This window comes from Theropithecus gelada, chromosome 17 (assembly GCF_003255815.1).
Source record: "Theropithecus gelada isolate Dixy chromosome 17, Tgel_1.0, whole genome shotgun sequence".
NCBI classification, from domain to species: domain Eukaryota; kingdom Metazoa; phylum Chordata; class Mammalia; order Primates; family Cercopithecidae; genus Theropithecus; species Theropithecus gelada.
In genome coordinates, this window is record NC_037685.1 from 74,213,573 (window position 1) to 74,231,883 (window position 18,311).

General features: G+C 38.4%; 1 protein-coding gene and 1 long non-coding RNA gene across 2 annotated transcripts in view; both read left to right on the plus strand.

Moving 5' to 3' along the window:
- The window catches only part of DNAJC15 (DnaJ heat shock protein family (Hsp40) member C15), a 93,653-nt gene extending 86,962 nt beyond the window's left edge, over positions 1-6,691 (plus strand). The window contains exon 6 of the mRNA XM_025364295.1: positions 4,692-6,691. Coding sequence (XP_025220080.1) covers positions 4,692-4,762 — 71 coding nt within the window. The 3' untranslated portion in view covers positions 4,763-6,691. The remainder of the gene's footprint in view (positions 1-4,691) is intronic.
- Positions 6,692-8,601: 1,910 nt separating this feature from the next.
- The window catches only part of LOC112610791, a 50,040-nt gene continuing 40,330 nt past the window's right edge, over positions 8,602-18,311 (plus strand). The window contains exon 1 of the long non-coding RNA XR_003116490.1: positions 8,602-10,603. This is a non-coding gene — a long non-coding RNA (uncharacterized LOC112610791). The remainder of the gene's footprint in view (positions 10,604-18,311) is intronic.

An 18,311-nucleotide genomic window follows, 5' to 3' on the forward strand; every position in this document is an offset into this window, starting at 1 on the left:
TTACATCAATTAATTTTTGGATATGTAAGCCAGTCTTGCATTCCTGATATAAACCTAACTTGGTCATCATATCTAGTCTGATTTGATAAGTGAATATTTTGTTTGTTTTGCACCTGTGCTCATGAGAGATAGGGATCTGTGGTTTCCCTGTGACATTTTCATTAGGGTTTGTTATCAAAGATATGCTAACCTCATAAAAAGAGTTGAAAGTGTTTTCTTTCTCTTCTATTTTTCAGAAAAATTCAACAAAATCATGGCCAGGATTATTATTTTTTGGGAAGATTTTTAATTACATGTTTAGCTTCTTAAATATTCTTTTGATTTTTCCATTTCTTCTTATATTAGTTTTGAAAGGTTTTCTTTTTCTTGGAATTTATCTTTTACATTTTTACATGCTCTGACATGAAGTTGATTACTTTTTTAGAGAACTAATCTTTCACTGTGTTGATTCTCTCTCAAATGCTAATTTCTATTGTGCTACCTTCCTTGATGCGTGAGTTATTTAGGAGTGTATTGATTAATATTCAAACGTTGGGATCTTCTAGATGTGTTTGTTATTGATTTCTAGTTTAGTTCTCCTATGGTCAGTTAACAGACTCTGTTTCAGTGTTTCTCAAACTCTGTTGGAGGACTTTTTTTTTTATCTCTCAATCACTGGTGGACTGAAAGCTTTTGTAAAATACAATGAAAATGAAATGAGAAAATTGAGGAAAAAAGTATGTATATAAGATCCAGATTTTACAGGGGTACACTGTTATTTCAAACGGCTATATTTTCTGAACACTTAATCTCAATTTCCAAACCTGTGGTCTAATAGCAGTTGTAAATCAACATTCATCCATGGAAGACCCTTTACATAGCACCATTTATTGTTATTTTAATCTCTGAAGTTTGTTGAGACTTACTTTATACCCTAGCACATAGTCAGTTACAGTAAATGTTCCATATGCAGTTTAAAAGAAGATACATTCTACACTTGTAGGGCAGAATGTTTTATGTGTGTCAGTTAAATCAAGTTTGTTGATGTTATTTAACTTCAGTGTTCTTACTCTTTCATTTTGTCTACTTGTTTTATGCATTATTGAGAAGAGGGATCACTCACTGAGATTGTGGATTTGTGTGTTTTTCCTTTTGGTTTTCTCCTTTTTTTCTTTGTGTATTTTGAGGGCTATCTTATTAGGTATATTCAAATTTACAATTGCCTTCTCTTACCAGTAGACTGACCCTTGTAACACTGTGAAATTGCCCGTTTTAGTTTTGCATTTTACCTTAAAATGTACTTTATCTTATAATTAGTATAACAATGTCAGCTTTATTTTTGATAGTGTATATGTTTTTCTATTTCTTAAAAGTATAGTCTCTTAATATATAGTCTGCTGGATTTTTATTAATCAACTTTATTGAGATATAATTTATATAGAATAAAATGCACCCATTTAAATGCATAATTTGATGAGTTCTGGCAAATATATATGTGCATGTAACCACTAACAGTCAAGACATATACCATCTCCATAAGCTCCAAAGGTTCCTTTTTGCCCCTTCCCATTGCCAGTCCCTCCCCACAGCCTGGGCAGTCCACAGCCTGGGCAGTCACCATTCTTCTTTCTGCCATAGACTATAGATTAGACATATCTTTTATTTTATTTATTTTTATTTTTATTTTTTGAGACAGAGTCTAGCTGTCGCCAAGGCTGGAGTGCAGTGGCACGATCTCGGCTCACTGCAACATCAACCTCTGCCTCCCGGGTTCATGCCATTCTCCTGCCTCAGCCTCCCGAGCAGCTGGGACTACAGGTGCCCGCCACCACACCCGGCTAATTTTTTTTTATTTTTAGTAGAGACGGGGTTTCCCTAAAATTTTTTATATTTTTGTATTTTTAGTAGAGATGTGTTAGCCAGGATGCTCTCGATCTCCTGACCTCATGATCCGCCCGCCTCGGCCTCCCAAAGTGCCGGGATTACAGGTCTGAGCCGCTGTGCTCGGTTTAGACATGTTTCATATATATGGAATAGTATTATATACTCTTATGTGTCTGGCTTCTTTGAAGGAAAAAAGCAGTGCAGAATGTTGGACTCATCATAGTACATTTCCCTTATCTCCAGGTCCCTCAAGACCTGACTGACTTGGTAGCCCTCCAGTGCTTTTATACTGATGTGTTTGTATTTTATTTAGCTCTTCTAGTTGGGTGTCAGTGGCAGAGTTGGTCTTAAACATGATGGTTCACAGTAGCCAGAAGCAGACGACCTCTGGCAATATTTAGTGGTAGAAGAACAAAGGTACGGAAATACCAAGGGTGAAGGTGAGTGTTCTCATTAAATGGAACTCACCGAATTCCCCCAGAAAACCGAGAGGGGTTGAAGAGTGTTATTTTCTTTATTCTTTTTCTTTTCTTTTTTTGGAGATAGGGCCTCACTCTGTCGCCCAGGCTGGAGTGCAGTGGTGTGATCAAGGCTCACTGCAGCCTCAGGCTACAGGTGTGCACCACGACACCCAACTAATTTTTTAATTTTTTGTAGAGACAGAATCTTATTATGTTGCCTAGGCTGGTCTCAGACTCCTGGGCTCAAGCAGTCCTCTCACTTCAGCCTCCCAAAGTACTGCGATGACAGGCGTGAGCCACTGTGTACAGCCGAGAGTATTTTGTTTTCGTTAAAGTTAGGGTATGCATCCTATCCTGTGTTATCAGTCAGGATTCACTGCCAGCAACTAGGTATTTTAACCAGGAGAACATTTAGCACAGGTTACACGTTGTTCGAAGATCTGAAGGAGCAAGTTCTACACTTGACCTACAAGAATCATTCCTAAACAATTACAGAGCTACTGTGTCAGGGAAGCTGCTGCCTCACAGGCTGCCACTAGAACTGTGGGAGAAGCACAGTTGCTGCCACCACTATAACCGCACTCTTGCTTACTGGCAGTAATAATGATAAAGAGGTTCAGCAAGAAAGGCTTTCCCGCATTTCAACCTTCCAAGTCTCACAAGAATGGCTCTAATTAATTGAACCTGATGTGAATCAAACACTGCTTGAAGAGACTATAGGAATTGTAGTTTTGGACTGAGGAACTTCTCCAACTATTTAGAGGTAGAATGAGGGTCACAAGAACCAGTCCAAAATGTATAAGACTTTCTGTCATCTATGCCTTTGATTTTTTTCAAACTGCTGAGTGAGCATATTACAGCCTATGATTTAAATATCCAGAATGCATATCAATCAAATGTTTAAGTTTAATTAGTATTTTAATATTTGCTGAGGATATTCAAGACATTGAGGACATCACCCTGATAACTCTAAGAATTTAAACAGCTTACCACATTGACGTTACCTAATTCCTGATTGCTAGATCGTCTGCAAAGATAATCATGAAATCAACAGATTTCATAACCAAGTGCTTTAAACTTTTATCAGCTTTCTTTGTAACTCTTACAGCACATTCAAGGACATACTGTGATATATTCCATAAGTGTTTATAGCAATTCAGATCTTGATACGAAAATGTCAGTGGTATCCTCAAGGGCAAAGAGCTAAATATAGCTTTCTCCAGCATTACCCTTTCTACCACAACGCCATGTTTGTTGATGTATTTTCTTTGCTTTCTTTTCCGTTCATAAGTTGGGTGGTATGATATCAATAAAAGGCCGGAAAAAAGTCAGGACAATTTACACCAATATTAGCTAGATGCTTTTTGGTTTGTTGTAAGCTACTAAGACCTTATGATGTTTTCAGCAGCTATAGATGGTTTGCACTCAAGGGGAGAATACAAAATAAAAAACACAAAGAGACTGGTGAGCTGTAATATGATTGTTAGTCTGAGCGTTAAACAATGACAGTATTCAGGACTAGAAGTTAGAAGGCGCATGATGTTTAGCTTTCATGTGACAGTTTGGGGTTAGTATTTTTGTATGTCAAATAGGTTCTGTTTGTGATTTACAATGATTCTGCATTTGAAATTCACCTCAGTTTTCCTCTTGCTGTTTACATTAGAAAGAATTCATTGCAAAGAACTCTAAAAAGGAACTGATTCAGTTTTATTTTGGGGCACTGTAAATCCAAAACTACACTCTGTCAATATTCTAATAGAATCATTTCAGAGAACAAAAATTTCTTTTGACCTTATTTTTATCTCTCATTTATTAATATTATTAGATCATTTATCTCTATTAAGTAAGTAGGTTTTTAGCACTGGGTAGTACATAGTTGCCTTTTTAAACATGCATTTTATTTTTGTGACATCATAAGACTTGATTAATACTTTAAAAAGACCCCTTGGATTGATTTATGTTCTTCAAAAAGATACTCCTTTTCACAGATGAATGTGTCTTTAAAAAAAAAAAAAAAGAAAACAGTCATGGAAAAGACTGTTATTTTACTTACCTAACCATCCACTTAATTTTAGAAAATTCTCTGGTCAAATACTGGAAAGGTGAATGTCTGACCCATGAAGTATTTGAGTATTTTTCAAGTTATTCCTGATCATAACTTTCTTTCATCATTTTTCTCAGAGGTTTTTTTTTTAATTGTTGGATAGTTGTAGGACTTCACTAATCAAGTTTAATTTATACTGTTTTGATTTCTAGTTAGCTTATAAAATAATTTGTCAGGATTAATGTGTGAGACAATATCAGAGAAGAGTGTTTTTAGTATCAATGATGAAGTATATTTTAATTCATTTTTCTTTGTTGTCTCAGGTGGATCTCCTTACGTAGCAGCCAAAATAAATGAAGCAAAAGACTTGCTAGAATCTGGCGCCAAACGTTGATTGATGCTTAAGGACCACGCTGAAGGAAAAAAAAGAGGGGACTTCAAAAAAAAAAAAAAAAAACCCTGCAAAATATTCTAAAACATGGTCTTCTTAATTTTCTGTATGGATTGACCACAATCTTATCTTCCACCATTAAGCTGTATAACAATAAAATACTAATAGTCTTGCTTTTTATTATCTTTTAAAGGATCTCCTTAAAATTCTATAACTGACCTTTTTTTCTTATTTTCTTTGTTACATTCATACATTTTAAAGATTTTTGTTATGTTCTAAATCCCCCCCCATACACACACGTGTGCAAAAAGTATGATTATCAAGAATGCAATTGGGATTTGTGAGCAATGAGTAGAAGTTTTCTTATTGCTTATATTTGTACCCTAACTGTCTCTTTTTTTCAGGGAATTTGGGACTCTGCCTATATAAGATGTTTTAAATGTCTTGAGAGCAAGTACTGGCTGATACCCCTTGGAGATATGATCTGAAATGTAATGGAATCTATTAAATGGTGTTTTGTAAAGTAAGGGTTAAGAACCCCGCTCCCTCTGAGACCCTATAGCTAAAGCATGAGGACTTGGAGAGCTACTAAAATGATTCACGTTTACAAAATGAGCCCTGTGAGGAAAGGTTGAGAGAAGTCTGAGGAATTTGTATTTAATTATATTCTCCCAGTACTGTATATTTATTCATTACTCAGTCTACAAATATTTATTGACCCCTTTGATGTGCAAGGCACTACCGTGGGTCCCCTGAGAGTTGCAAGTATGAAGCAGTCATGGATCATGACCCAAAGGAACTTACATGTAGAGGAAGGATAAATCACACACATAGTGAATGCTGTTAGATACAGGTGATATATTTTAAAAGTTCAAAGGAAGAAAATAATATGTTAAACACTGCATGAGAGGAGAAATAAGTGGCATAGAGCTGGGCTTTAAAAAAGAAAAATAATAAGAGATACCATATGATTGGTGAGGTGAGTCAGTGTTATTTCTTCTGAGATGAGTGTTATTCTGAGATGACAATTAGCAGAAATAGATATATCAATTGGAGTGATTAGAGTGCAGAGTTTCTAGAAAGCAAAGTTTGGACAGCGTGGTCATCAAAGGCCAGCTCTGTGACTTACACTGCATTAAATTAATTTCTTAAAACATAGTCCCTGATCATTATCACTTTACTATTCCAAAGGTGAAAGAACAGATTCAGATACAGAGTGCCAGCATTATTTCCCAGTATTCCTTTACAAATCTTGGGTTCATTTCAGGTAAACTGAACTACTGCATTTTCTGTATCTTAAAATACTTTTTAGATATCCCAGATGCATCTTTCAACTTGTAACATTCTGTAGTTTAGGAGTTCTCAACCTTGGCATTATTGACATGTTAGGCCAAATAATTCTTTTTTTGTGGGAGGTCTCTTGTGCGTTTTAGATGATTAGCAATAATCTAACCTGTTATCTACTAAAGACTAGTCTTATCAGTTGTGACAACAAAAATGGTTCCAGATATTGCCAAATGCCCTTTAGAAGACAATAATCGCCCCCAGTTGAGAACCATTTCTGTAAAACTTTAATTACTATTTTTTCTTTTGGTTTATAAAATAATGATCCTGAATTAAATTGATGGAACCTTAAAGTCGATAAAATATGGTTCTTGCTTTAAAGTCCCCGTACATGTCCTACTAGTTTTCTCATACTTTAGTGTTTTTCATTTTTCTCCTGTAATCCTTGTACCTAAGAATGCCATCCCAATCCCCAGATCCCCACCTGCCCAAAGTCTAGGCATAGTTGAAGGCCAAGCTGAAATGTATCCCTCTTTTTCTGGTGCATCCAGCAAAAGTAATATCATGAATTATCAGCTCTCTGAGAGCAGCATCATATCTGTCTTGTTTACTGTTACATTGGCAGCCAATAAATATTTGTTGAGTGAATAAATAAATCCCCATAGTACTTTATTCTTCACGTGATACATACCTATGGGGCTATAGCTTGGTACCTTGCGAAGCATCTCTTGGTGTAACATACCTTATTTCTCATACTAAAATGCAAGAACCTTCAGAGCAAGAATATCGCCATTCATCTTTGTAACCTCTTTACTCTGGAGCACTTGCATTTAGCAGGCATCATAAAGTTTTACATACTAAGAAAATGTTGCCGTTTTCTGAATACTATGCATCAAAACATGTTACCGCTAATTTGGAAAGTTCTGCTAAGGAATATTGGGGCACCCTCAGTTGCACCTTTTAACTGATGTCATATTTTCCTAATCCATACTTTATTCATGAGAATTTGAGTCACCCCAGCATTAGCTTAGAATTTCCTTAATTCCTGTTTTCTTTGCAGGTACCTTGGAGTCAGGTCTGCTTTTGAATACTATCCTCCTGTTATGTGACCTTGGGCAGTTACTCAGTTTTCTAGTCAATAACCTGTATCTATAAAATAGAGAAAATCATCCTATCAAATACGGTTATTGTAGAGAATAAGGATGTATAAAGCATTTAATCACATAAATGCTCAAAAAATATAATTTTTACTTCCTTCACTGCCTCATTTAGTTAGTTTTATCTTTAAAAATACCTCGGATTCAGGGTAAAGTTTCAGGTATGTCCCAGTAATCATTTATTTCACCCTTGAATCTGCAATTTGGGTAGAACATGGTGGGGACAGCTCGTCTGCATTCCTTGCAGCATTAACAGGCTGCAGGCACCAGTTCTCCAGCCAGCAAGTTGGGCCTGGTTGTTGGCTGAGAGCCTCGGTTTTTCTCTCTGCTTAGGTTCCTATTTACACAGGCTTCTCCACAGGGCTACTAGAGCATCGTCACCATAGCAGCTGTCTTATAACAGAGTGTTCCAAGAGACAAAAAATGGAAGCTGCCAGATTGCCCTGGGTCTGGAAACTGTCAGGGCGTCACTTGTGCCATATTCAGTTGGTCTAAGAATTACAGAGCCTGCCTCGATTCAAAGGGAGAGGATAGAAAGGACTGAAAGAATCAGTGGTCATCTTTAATACGCAACAGGACAGGGTTGGGATTTTTTCTTCCCCTTGAGTCTGTGAAGGCATTACTTAAAAAAATCAGGCATATATAATTGAACTACAGCTACTTGGAGTATAAGCTCAGAAAGTTTCAGATAATAAGTACAACTACTATTTTTCTGCTGTTATCCTTGTACCTAAGGATGCCATCCTAATCCCCAGATCTCCACAACTATACCTACATAGTTGAAGGCCAAGCTAAAATGTATCCCTCTCTTTCTGGTGCATCCAGCAAAAGTAATATCATGAATTATGAGCTCTCTGAGAACAGGGATCATATCTGTCTTGTTTACTGTTGCAGTGAATAAGTACAGTTGCAGATACTCAAGAGTAATTCTCTCAATGGCAGTATACTTATAAAACTGAATTTTCACCAGCTACACACCCCCTCCCCCCAAACTCCTTATTATCTGTAAAAAGCTTGTTTGGTTACCTGTCTTCAGTAAAGATTGTGCTTGCATATTTGCTGTCATTGCATATTCTGCTTAATTAAGTTCTGTTGATATTGCAGTTTCTGTGTGTTCTTACATCTTAGATGCAATCTGAGAGACTAGGAAGGCCTTTTAAAAATAAAACAATTCAGATTGCAGAGAAAGTGTAAGTCATGGACAGTTAATTAAAGGGGAACATAGAATGCTATTTAGATTTTAGTTGATGGTGCCAATCTTCAGCGTAAAGTCACAAGTGGAGAGAAGTTTAGTAAGGAAAAAATGTTGGGCTTGGAATACATTGTTTAGTCTTCAAAGCACTTTACTTTTTGTGAAATATGTTTTAGACATTCAGCAAATATTGAATACTTAATGTATCAGGCAGTAAAGATATAAGTTCATTCTTAAAATGTTCATGTTCAAGCTAAATACAAAAAAAAAAAGTTCTTAAACAGAAAACTTTTTCCCTCATACTTTTTAATTAACAAGACATATAGGAGTTGCATTAATGGGCATGCTTATGATTGATCATCCAGCAGTGTCATTAGAAATACATTTTATTCATGTGCAGGAATCTTTTGGTTGTCATGGGGAACCTTGAACACAGAAAAGAACTTTTTGTTGATAAGGTAATTCAACACACTTGACAATTAGCTTAATATGGTTTAATACCATTTGTGGGAGAAGATGAATCAGCCAGGCTCTTTATGTCAAGAATATGAAGTTTCTCTGACTCCACTAACTTAATATGAGCTACAGAGACTGCAGTGAAAAGTGAAATATCCAAGTACACCAGCTTATTTCACACAGTGGAACCATGCTGTCCTCTGGCACCCTGCACCTTACCCAACAGTCATCAACCAGATACAGGCTCCTGGCTGCAAGGAGGATTTGCTGGGAATGAGTAAATGTGTCAGCATAGTCCCTCCCTTCTAATGGAAAAGCAACCTCAAGAGCAAATCCTATTAATGGGTGGATCAGTATCGTCTACTTGTCAAAAACATTCCATGAATTATGAATCAAAATTTTATTTATGGTGGCATTGCACACATTAAGAGATTAGGATTTTTGTTAGCATAATTTATTAGCTGGAAAAGTTGAGAAGGTTCTCTGGACTCATTTTTGTAGGTGGAACCTAAGTGATCTGGATCATTGCCCACCAGCGAAATTGCTGGGCATGGCGGACAAAGAAAATGTTCCTTCTAATGATTTTTTATGAGCTGAGTAGCTATTGTTCCCAGCTGAGTGCTCTTTTCCTCTTTTTATTGTTGCTGAGCGAAAGAATTTATAAAAAGCTCTTTCTTTTGTGTTAAAAACCCTGCTCAACTGAAATGCAAGTTCATTAAGTAATGTTCATTTCTCTTCCTGCCATAATAACCCTTTCCCTCTCTGTTCGATTCAACAGTGTCTAGCAGCACTGGTCAAAATTTTAAGTCTGAACAGACTATATTACATACATGTAGAGAAATAGATATTCAATCTTCAGCTTTAAGGGGGAGCTTAATTTCACATGAGTAGAATATGATCACTTAGGCTAGATGTTGGCCATAAATTTCAAATTAGTATCTCAACTTAGCGGGGGGAATCAACAGTGGCAAACTTCAATTATGACAGGATAAAAATCACATAGAGATAGTTCAATATGGACATCTAAACTATAATGCTAAATGCCAATAATTAGAATAAGTTCATTTTAAGAAAAGCCATAATATTAGCTAACATTTGTTTAGTACCTGTGCCAAACATTTTGCCTATGTTACCTTAATTTTCATAGCTAGCCTAAGAGGTACTATTATGTATCCCCATTTTACAGGTTAACAAACAGGCTCAGAGGAGTTTAGGATCTTTTCCAAGATTACATAGCCAGTAAGTAATGGGACTAAGATCCAAATTCAGACTCTGAAACACATACTCTTTATATTATATTGCACTTGTCCTAAAAATGTGGGAATCAGAATGAAGGGACTTGTATGACTTTTGGCTCATTCTTTGATGCACGTGGCCTGGAGTTATAAAGGATCCAGTGTCATTGTGCATCATGAGCAAGGAGTACCTAATCTCTTTAATTCTTCCCTGGAAGCTTATGACGTCCATCCAAGTGCACATAGCAAAAGTTCTGTTGTAAACTTTAGCAGAGTGAGTTTCTCTGACTCAGAGTGATGATGGAGGAAGCTTTGATGAGATTTTATCTGAAATGTTCATGGACAAGAGCTTTCAAGGAGAACATCCAGAGCAAGGTTCCAGAGACAGCTCATGAAAGTGAAGCAGCAAGACCTTGCATGAGAAATGAAGAGAGAGCTCAATGTATTAAAGATGAAAACGAGAAGACCGAATTTATTGAAAGGAGCAGAGAGGCAATGAAAACAAGGCGACTGAAATGAGGTAACTTGCCGCAATTGAAAGGGAAATTTCAGTACTTTTGTAGAATTTAAAAAAATTGTTTTCTGCTCTTTATTTTCAATTTTGAACAGGGTTATTTGTTCATGCCATACTTATTTGCCAAATTCCGAAATTCTATCTATATAGTTTTACAGTTGTCTGGTGGAATCAATGGAACTTTAGTTACCAGTCTAAGAATGCATCTTTGAGATTGTCCAGTTAATTCTCTATTTCTGGTAGCTGTAATAAATGTTGAAAAGGTTTCTAACTCCTGGAGAAAGTTTCTAACTCCTTATGACTCCTTATGACTAATATTCATAACAGACTTGTGAGTTCCTTGAACACGGATACACCTGTATTCAAAAGAGTGTATTCCAAAGCTAACTCAGTGATCTTTCCATTTATCTATTGGATTAGCGGTATCTTTGCTCTTTCCTTCTGTAAATGTGAATAGTTAAGGGTTGACTGCAGAAGTGTTTACACTTTGGCTTCCATGCCTCTGGAATGTTTGTGCTTTGGTGGTGAGATGTGAGACTATATTTGTATAGTCTGCATCTCTCAGGCTGCCCCAGAATGTTGTATAGTGCAGTGCCGAAGAAAGCAGCAGGTACACACAGAAATGGAGCCTTCCCTGGTTAACCCTGCTTGGATCTGAGTTACACTCTGTTTCTTGACTTCTTGGGACTTAGGTAATCAGTTTGCCTTATACTGTATCCCATTTTGTACTCGCTTACATACTACATTCTTGTTTGGGCTTTCCTTTCTTTCTTGTAAGCAGATATTTTTTTAAAGCCAGTATGTGAAAATACGGATACACTACAATTAAATAAAATGCTGTTGTGTTTGTTTTGCTTTAAAATTGTAAAGGATAAGCAATAAGATAGTTTTATCTACGTGGTTTTCCCAGTGCAGTTAAAATAAAACCTAACCTGCCAAAATTGAATTTACACTCAATTTTTCTGTTGTATAACTCTTGAAGAACACCTCATGTGTTATGTAACTTCATCTACATTGTGTACTCTTTTATTTATTAAAAGTCAATGTTAATCTTTCATTTTTTCTACACTTCCCTTTACTTCCTCATGAGATGCTCAGCCCAGTTGTCCCTCAGGACACAGTATCGATTGGTTCACTTTTAAAAGCAATTATTAGAAACCCAAATCATAGACATGTGAATTTTCTCAGAAGCCATTGTTGAAACTTGGATTTTTACCTCTCATACCAAAATAAAGAAGGGAAAAAACAGAAATCAGCCTAACAATACCTTTAAATTGATTTTTATATTTATCTTGTAATGCAAATACCAAAGAAAAGTACCCAGTTCCTTGGTTTATTTACTTATATCTTGCCTCTGTTATCTTCGTAACAATTTTTGGCCTTAGCACTTTTGACTGCATGAAGAACTCTAAACATAGGCAATGGTAATAGAAATGCTGACACATCTGAACCGTCGGCCCCGGAATATATTATTGAATATGACTGCACAAATGCCTGGGAACCTATACTTAGCGTGAAGAATAAGGCCACTGTTTTCAACTTCCAGCAGGAGGAGAGTACAGACAGATGTGCCCTCTGTTTCCCGTCTCTGGCTCTTCCATTGTCTTTCCCTGGCTCTTGTGTGTGTGTGTATGCAGGCAGGCACACACACGTACAAACACATCCTGCCCCATGGAGTGGTCACATCTTAATATCTACTGAGGCCAGTTAGACATTCTGTGGGCCGAGTATGTGTTGCAGTTGCTTAACTGGCCTAGAGGTCTTACGATGTCATGGGCACCATCAAGTGATCTGTTTTCAAATCTGTAGAAGGAGGAGGACTGGTAGTGTTGGGCTTACATAACATAAAGGAGCTTGGATTTGTTTTGTCAGGAGATGAATGTGTTTTTCACAGCAGTCTGGTGAATTAAGAACAATACACAGAATCCCACAGCGAGCGTGTTCTATTTGACTCTGTTGATGGGATTTATGTATGGAACAACAATTTTCTGTATAGACATAATTGAATACATATTACCATGATCTGAAACCATGCAAGAATATGTACGGTGTGTGGGAAACCTGAAAACAGACACAACTGATGAAATTATTAGTTTATGTTTTTTACTCAAAATATTTGTGAAGCAGCTATTCCCTACATACGCTCTACGTAGAAATGCAGAGACAAGTAGATGATTGTAATGTGTCACCATCTCTTTTTTGGACTGAACTTTTTTTTTTGTAAGATGGAGTTTCGCTCTTGTTGCTCAGGCTGGAGTGCAATGGCACAATCTTGGCTCACCGCAACCACCACTTCCTGGGTTCAAGCGATTCTCCTGCCTCAGCCTCCCGAGTAGCTGGGATTACATGGACTGAATTTTTAATAGAGCAAGAATGCCAAAAGGGAAGTCCCTCAGATCTGGTGTGTGGCTCAGTAATGCCCTCAGCTCCATGCAGCTTCTTCCCTTAGGGCTCTGAGTAAAGTCTCTGGGTGTCAGAAGGTATGAGGGTCTCTTGTATTTAATAATATCAAGGGAGTACAGTGTTCTCCCTCAAAGCCTGGCCAGCAGTTACTCCTGGAGAAAGAAGAACAATCTGGCTAACAAATGTGTCACCCACGTAAACTGACCAGAAATATCTGGAGCCGTGAACACCTAGTTAGTGGGGTCAACAACAGGCCAGGCAGTAATTGCTCAGTGCCTCGTGCACTAGCAGCAGTGGGAATTGCCGTAGTGTAAATTGGTTTTAGGGGCCAAATTGATCAACCAAAAGAGGCTCAGAGATTTTTGGTGTTCGGGTTACTGACAAGGGTTCCGACTTTCTGGATCACGTGATGAAATGCATGGCAGTTGACTCTGCTCTCCTCTAGGTTTTCTGTCTCCCTTCCAACCCCCATCAGCAACCATTTCTCGTTCTTGAGGCTGCTTAGCCTAAGAACTTTTGGTCTTTGCTGTCTGGGAGTTACAAATCCACAATGGCAGTGAAAGCTTTTCTTTCTCCCTCCTCCGTCCTTTCCTACTTTTGGCCTTTTTTCGCTTTTGCAGCAGTTACACTTGCATCCATCTGCTAGACACCCACAACATCAGGGCGCTGGGGCGTGGTTCCTGCTGGGCAGTCAAGGAGCTCTGGGTCCGTGACAGAACTGAGGCAGCTTCCCCCAAGTTGCCTCACCTTGTTTTCCCCTTCTGAAATATCACCCACTTACCTGCCTACAGAGAGAGACAGAGCATAGGGAGTAACAAGAAGAAATGCACAGCATGTTCTGGACTCCTCAAAGAGAAGTGTTTGTTCAAGGCATTATTAATATTTTTGCAAGGCACAGTAACATTGATTTTTTCATCCAAGAAGCATTTTGCATTTGCACAGAGTAGTCACTAGAGTGTTGAACCATTTTCTTTGGTACATGGAGGAAGTGGCTCATCCTCGGCCTAAGAGCACCAAATTTGACTTGGTATTTTTTATTTCCAGTTCCAGGCGTGAATCTTTACTCCATTTTGCAAGTAGCTGGAAAATCTTCTGTTTAAATCCACGTTGGGTAATACTGCATCATTTTAAGTTTTCTATCTGGAGCTCGGTATAGGAGTTCACCAATGCCAAGCACGGACTCTGTGCATAGAATGCCTTGTATAGGCTCCATGCTGCAAGCCTCCCACACTGATGGATTTAATTTTTTTTAACATCCCAGCCAATCAGGTGTCTGACTATAACTTGAAGCCAATTAGTATTTTTCACAGAGCCAGGTGCAAAGCTGCCAGGTAACATCTGCAAGTGACTTGCATTGCTCTAATGGGATCTGCATATGTTCAGCTCTATATGAAGATGTCTTTCACTTGACATGAAGTCATCTTTGGTCTTGTTCTCCCTCGACTCCATTAAGCAGACACACCTACATGTGTTGCCAATTTGATCCACTTTCAAAGGAGGATTGTGCCTAGTGTTTCTTTTCATGATCTAATATTTATGCTGATGCCTCTTGGAAAACTGTATCTACCAATCCAAAGTGCTTTGAGAAGGGAGGGGAGGGGGTATGGCAACACATCTCTCGTTACCATCAAGGCATTTGCTGATAATATGTGGTCTAACCTAAATTATCCAGTAAAGATTTACTTGAGGACTTTGTAAATTTCTTTTAAAAAATAAATCTGATGGAGGCAATTTTTTTTCCCTCAAAGACACAATATATCTGAGTTCCTGTAACTTTGAGTCTCCTAGAATCTATGTGACTATGAATGACTATGTGACTATGAATTCAGTGACTATGAATCTAGAGCTATGTGACTCTAGGCAGGACAGCCTTTGCTGAGCCACTTGCATTAGGTGCTCACTGGTGGCCATAGGACCTGTAGAAGGAGCACACGTTTCCAAGTCACACTGACCTAAGTTTGAATCCCCGACCCACTCTGTTAGCACAGTCATCTTGTGGAAGTTTTGTAACCTCTCTTTTGATTTCCTGACCCATAAAATGGGTATGATAATACATACCTCAGAGTTTAATGATTTCATAGATACAGACATGCCTGCTTAGTGCCTGTACATGATAGCTTTTCAAAAACTGCTCATTTTCAGTGCCTATCTTTTTGTCTCCACTGCTTTTATTTTATTTCAAGTACTGTACAAATATTCCAAGTGAATTTTTAAAAGAATGGGTAACTACCAGTATTTCCAACATCTTAACCTCAACTATATTCTTTTTTTCTGGGGTCTCTTCTAGTATATATTCACATAAAGCCTTAGGAATTGATCTTATAGGAAATGCCTGTAGACAAATATGCTCATCTCTAGATTGGAAATTGAACCAAAGTATTTTACGACAACACTGGAATGCAGTTTGAATATTTTTATTAAAGTAAATAACTGACTATCAATACTTGTGGCTAAATAAGAATACATGTTTAACAGCTGAAAACTTTATCCAAGAGCATTTAGAGAAAAAAAATAAACAGTCCTTTGGCCAGGTTTGTGGCAAAGCAAGGTATGATAATATTAATAGCTGTTCATTACTGAGTGCCTGATATTTGTGTCAAACATTCTTTATATTATTTCTTTCATCCTTACAACACCCAGTTAGCTATGAGTCTGTTTTCAAATGCATAACAAAAAAAATTTTCACAGGAAGCCAAATACTTTAAAACAGTACTTTTTATAAAACTGAAAAACATTTGTGATATAGTGATGTATATGGCTTATTATTAATGCATTAAATATCAAGATTTATTTCACAAAGAAGGGGTTCAAGAGCATAAGTACTTTTCATAGAACCACATGGTCAGGAAGGGGTAGGATTGGATCTGCTCCCATGTCTTCTACCCCCATAGTCTCCTCTTTCCCCCTTATCCTGCTGCCTTAAGACTCTTAGGGAGCTTAAGACTCAGCCTAAGTTCCGGAAAACTTCTCTCCTGGCTTAAAGTGAATGCTGGGTAATTTATTTAGTCTGCTCGGGGTAGTCATTCATTCCAACATGATTGTAGTGCAAGCACCTCCCTTCCTTTCAGAACATTTGTCACTTGTCATGTTGCATTTAGGACGCCAGAGGAGGCATCCAGTGAAATGAACAGGAGGCACTTTTGTGACAAATAGACTTCAGAAGCCAAAGCTGGAGCTGGAAAAGACCTTGCAGATCTTCAAGCCTCCTTGAGGTGCAGCCTGATGGATTTCCAGATCCGTGACGTTTTCTAAACACTTGATCACAGCAAAAAGAATAAAGACTGATTTAAAAGGAAGACACCGGGCCTAGGTGTAAGAGAGAATGTTGCCGTTTTTATGTCCTCTTCACAGGGAAATAGCAGATTTCATGAACTCAGACTTTGGAGAAAGGCTAATGTGGATTTAAATTCCAGGTCATATACTTACTTATTGTGCAGCTTTCGACAATTTACTGTAAAATAGAAGTATATCACCTACTTCACAGGATTGCTGTGAGAATGAAATAAAGTGGTGCGTATCACACACTGAACATAGTACCTGACACATGGCTGGCGCTCCGTAAATGTGTGCACAATTCAATTCCTTTCACTAAACCAGTGATCCTCTGCTTTGCCTGTTTCTTACAATCCCCTGTGTAGCTTTTACAAGTTCTAATGCCCAGGCAGCACCCCAGACCATCAGACTTTCTGGGGTGGGAGCCAGGCAACAGTATTTCTCCATATCCAGCCAACGTTGAGCATCCCTGGACTAGATGCAGGCTGAGTGAGGCCCAGGTACAGAGCCTCACCTGTCTGCAAGGGCTCTGCGGGAACACAGCTCAGGGAGGCAGCAGGGGTCAGGGCCTGGGACAGCGTGGAAGGGACCTCTCAGCTCACTCCAAGAGCTGCAGGCAAGGCCATCCCCAGGGCCTAACTGAGGGCAAATCACTCTGAGGGCTTTTCTTCTGCCACAGCACTTTTATCCAAGTGAAACAGAACAAAAGGGCAGCCTGGAGAAGGATTATGATCAAAGCCGGCAGCTTAAAGAGCGACGGTAAGGAAAGGGGGAAGCAGACAGTCCAACGGGGTGGTAAGAACAAGCCTGCACCAGCACATCTGACTGCGAAGGCTCTCTGACTGTCAGTGCAACTGTCCAAAGTGATCGTCTCTTTCACCCGCTCAGAAGTCAAGGACTGGGTGACTCATTGCTTTGAATAGAGTTGCCCCGAATCATGACTGGGAAGTTCGGTGTGGTCCCAGGGTCAGCAGCACAGCATCATCAGAGAGCTGGTCAGAAGTGCAGAATTTCAGGCCCTGCCGTGGGCCTGCTGAGTCAGAACCTCGAGTGGTGGAGCCTAGGAATATGCATGTTAGCAAATTCACAAGTGAGCATGATTGAGAAGCACGGCTGTGTATAGTGAAAACAGAGCAAACTTTAGGCGGCAAACAGCACTTCTGAGTTTGAGCCCTGGCTCTTTCACTTACTGTGTGATCTTTGAAAGGTTGCTTAACTTCTCTGAACTCCCGTTTCCTCATTTGTAAATTGGGGATAGAAAGATTTACCTTAATAATGGACATCCAAGGAAATTGTGAATGAAATAGAGGGGGGTCTTCGGGTTTGGATTGGGGAAAAAAAAATCACTTTTGTTTTTCACAAATTTCTAACTAAAATTTAGCATTTTCTTTGATGATGAATGTCAGCAACATTTGTTAGCAGCCTGTGACTTTGTCACCAGAACAAACCACACATACTTCTATATTACATTACAGTTCTTACAGATAACTTCAAATATCATTTGTATTCATCCAGTTCAAAATTACAGTTGCTTTTAGACTTGCTGCTAGATATTTAATGCATTAGTAATGAGGCACTTACACCATGATATCACACATGTTTTTTTTCATTTTATAAAAACTGCATTTTAAATTAATTGGTTTCCTTTATAATTTTTTTATATGCAGTTGAAAACATTATTTGACGAGAGGTCCATAGACTCATGGCACAAAACACTTTTAAAAGCCCTCCCTGCCTGGAAAGTTGTTGTGATGATTTAGTGATGGAATCAAATGTGTCCAACGCTTTATAGAGACTCAAATAACAGTGCCCTGATTGTCCTCCCCAACATTGTCATGTCTTGCTTTGTCCTAAGCCTGGGCCAAAGATTCTCTAGACTTTCCTGGGGGTATGTCAGAATACCCACTGTCTGGTCAACTTTCCCGGCAGGCATTTCTCTCGCTAATCCTGGTTTTACGGAATGAGAGCTGTTGTGTGTTGAGTGGCTGCTCTTTGCCCCAGTGGTGAAGTGTGCTGTCTTGAATCACACAGCCAGTAA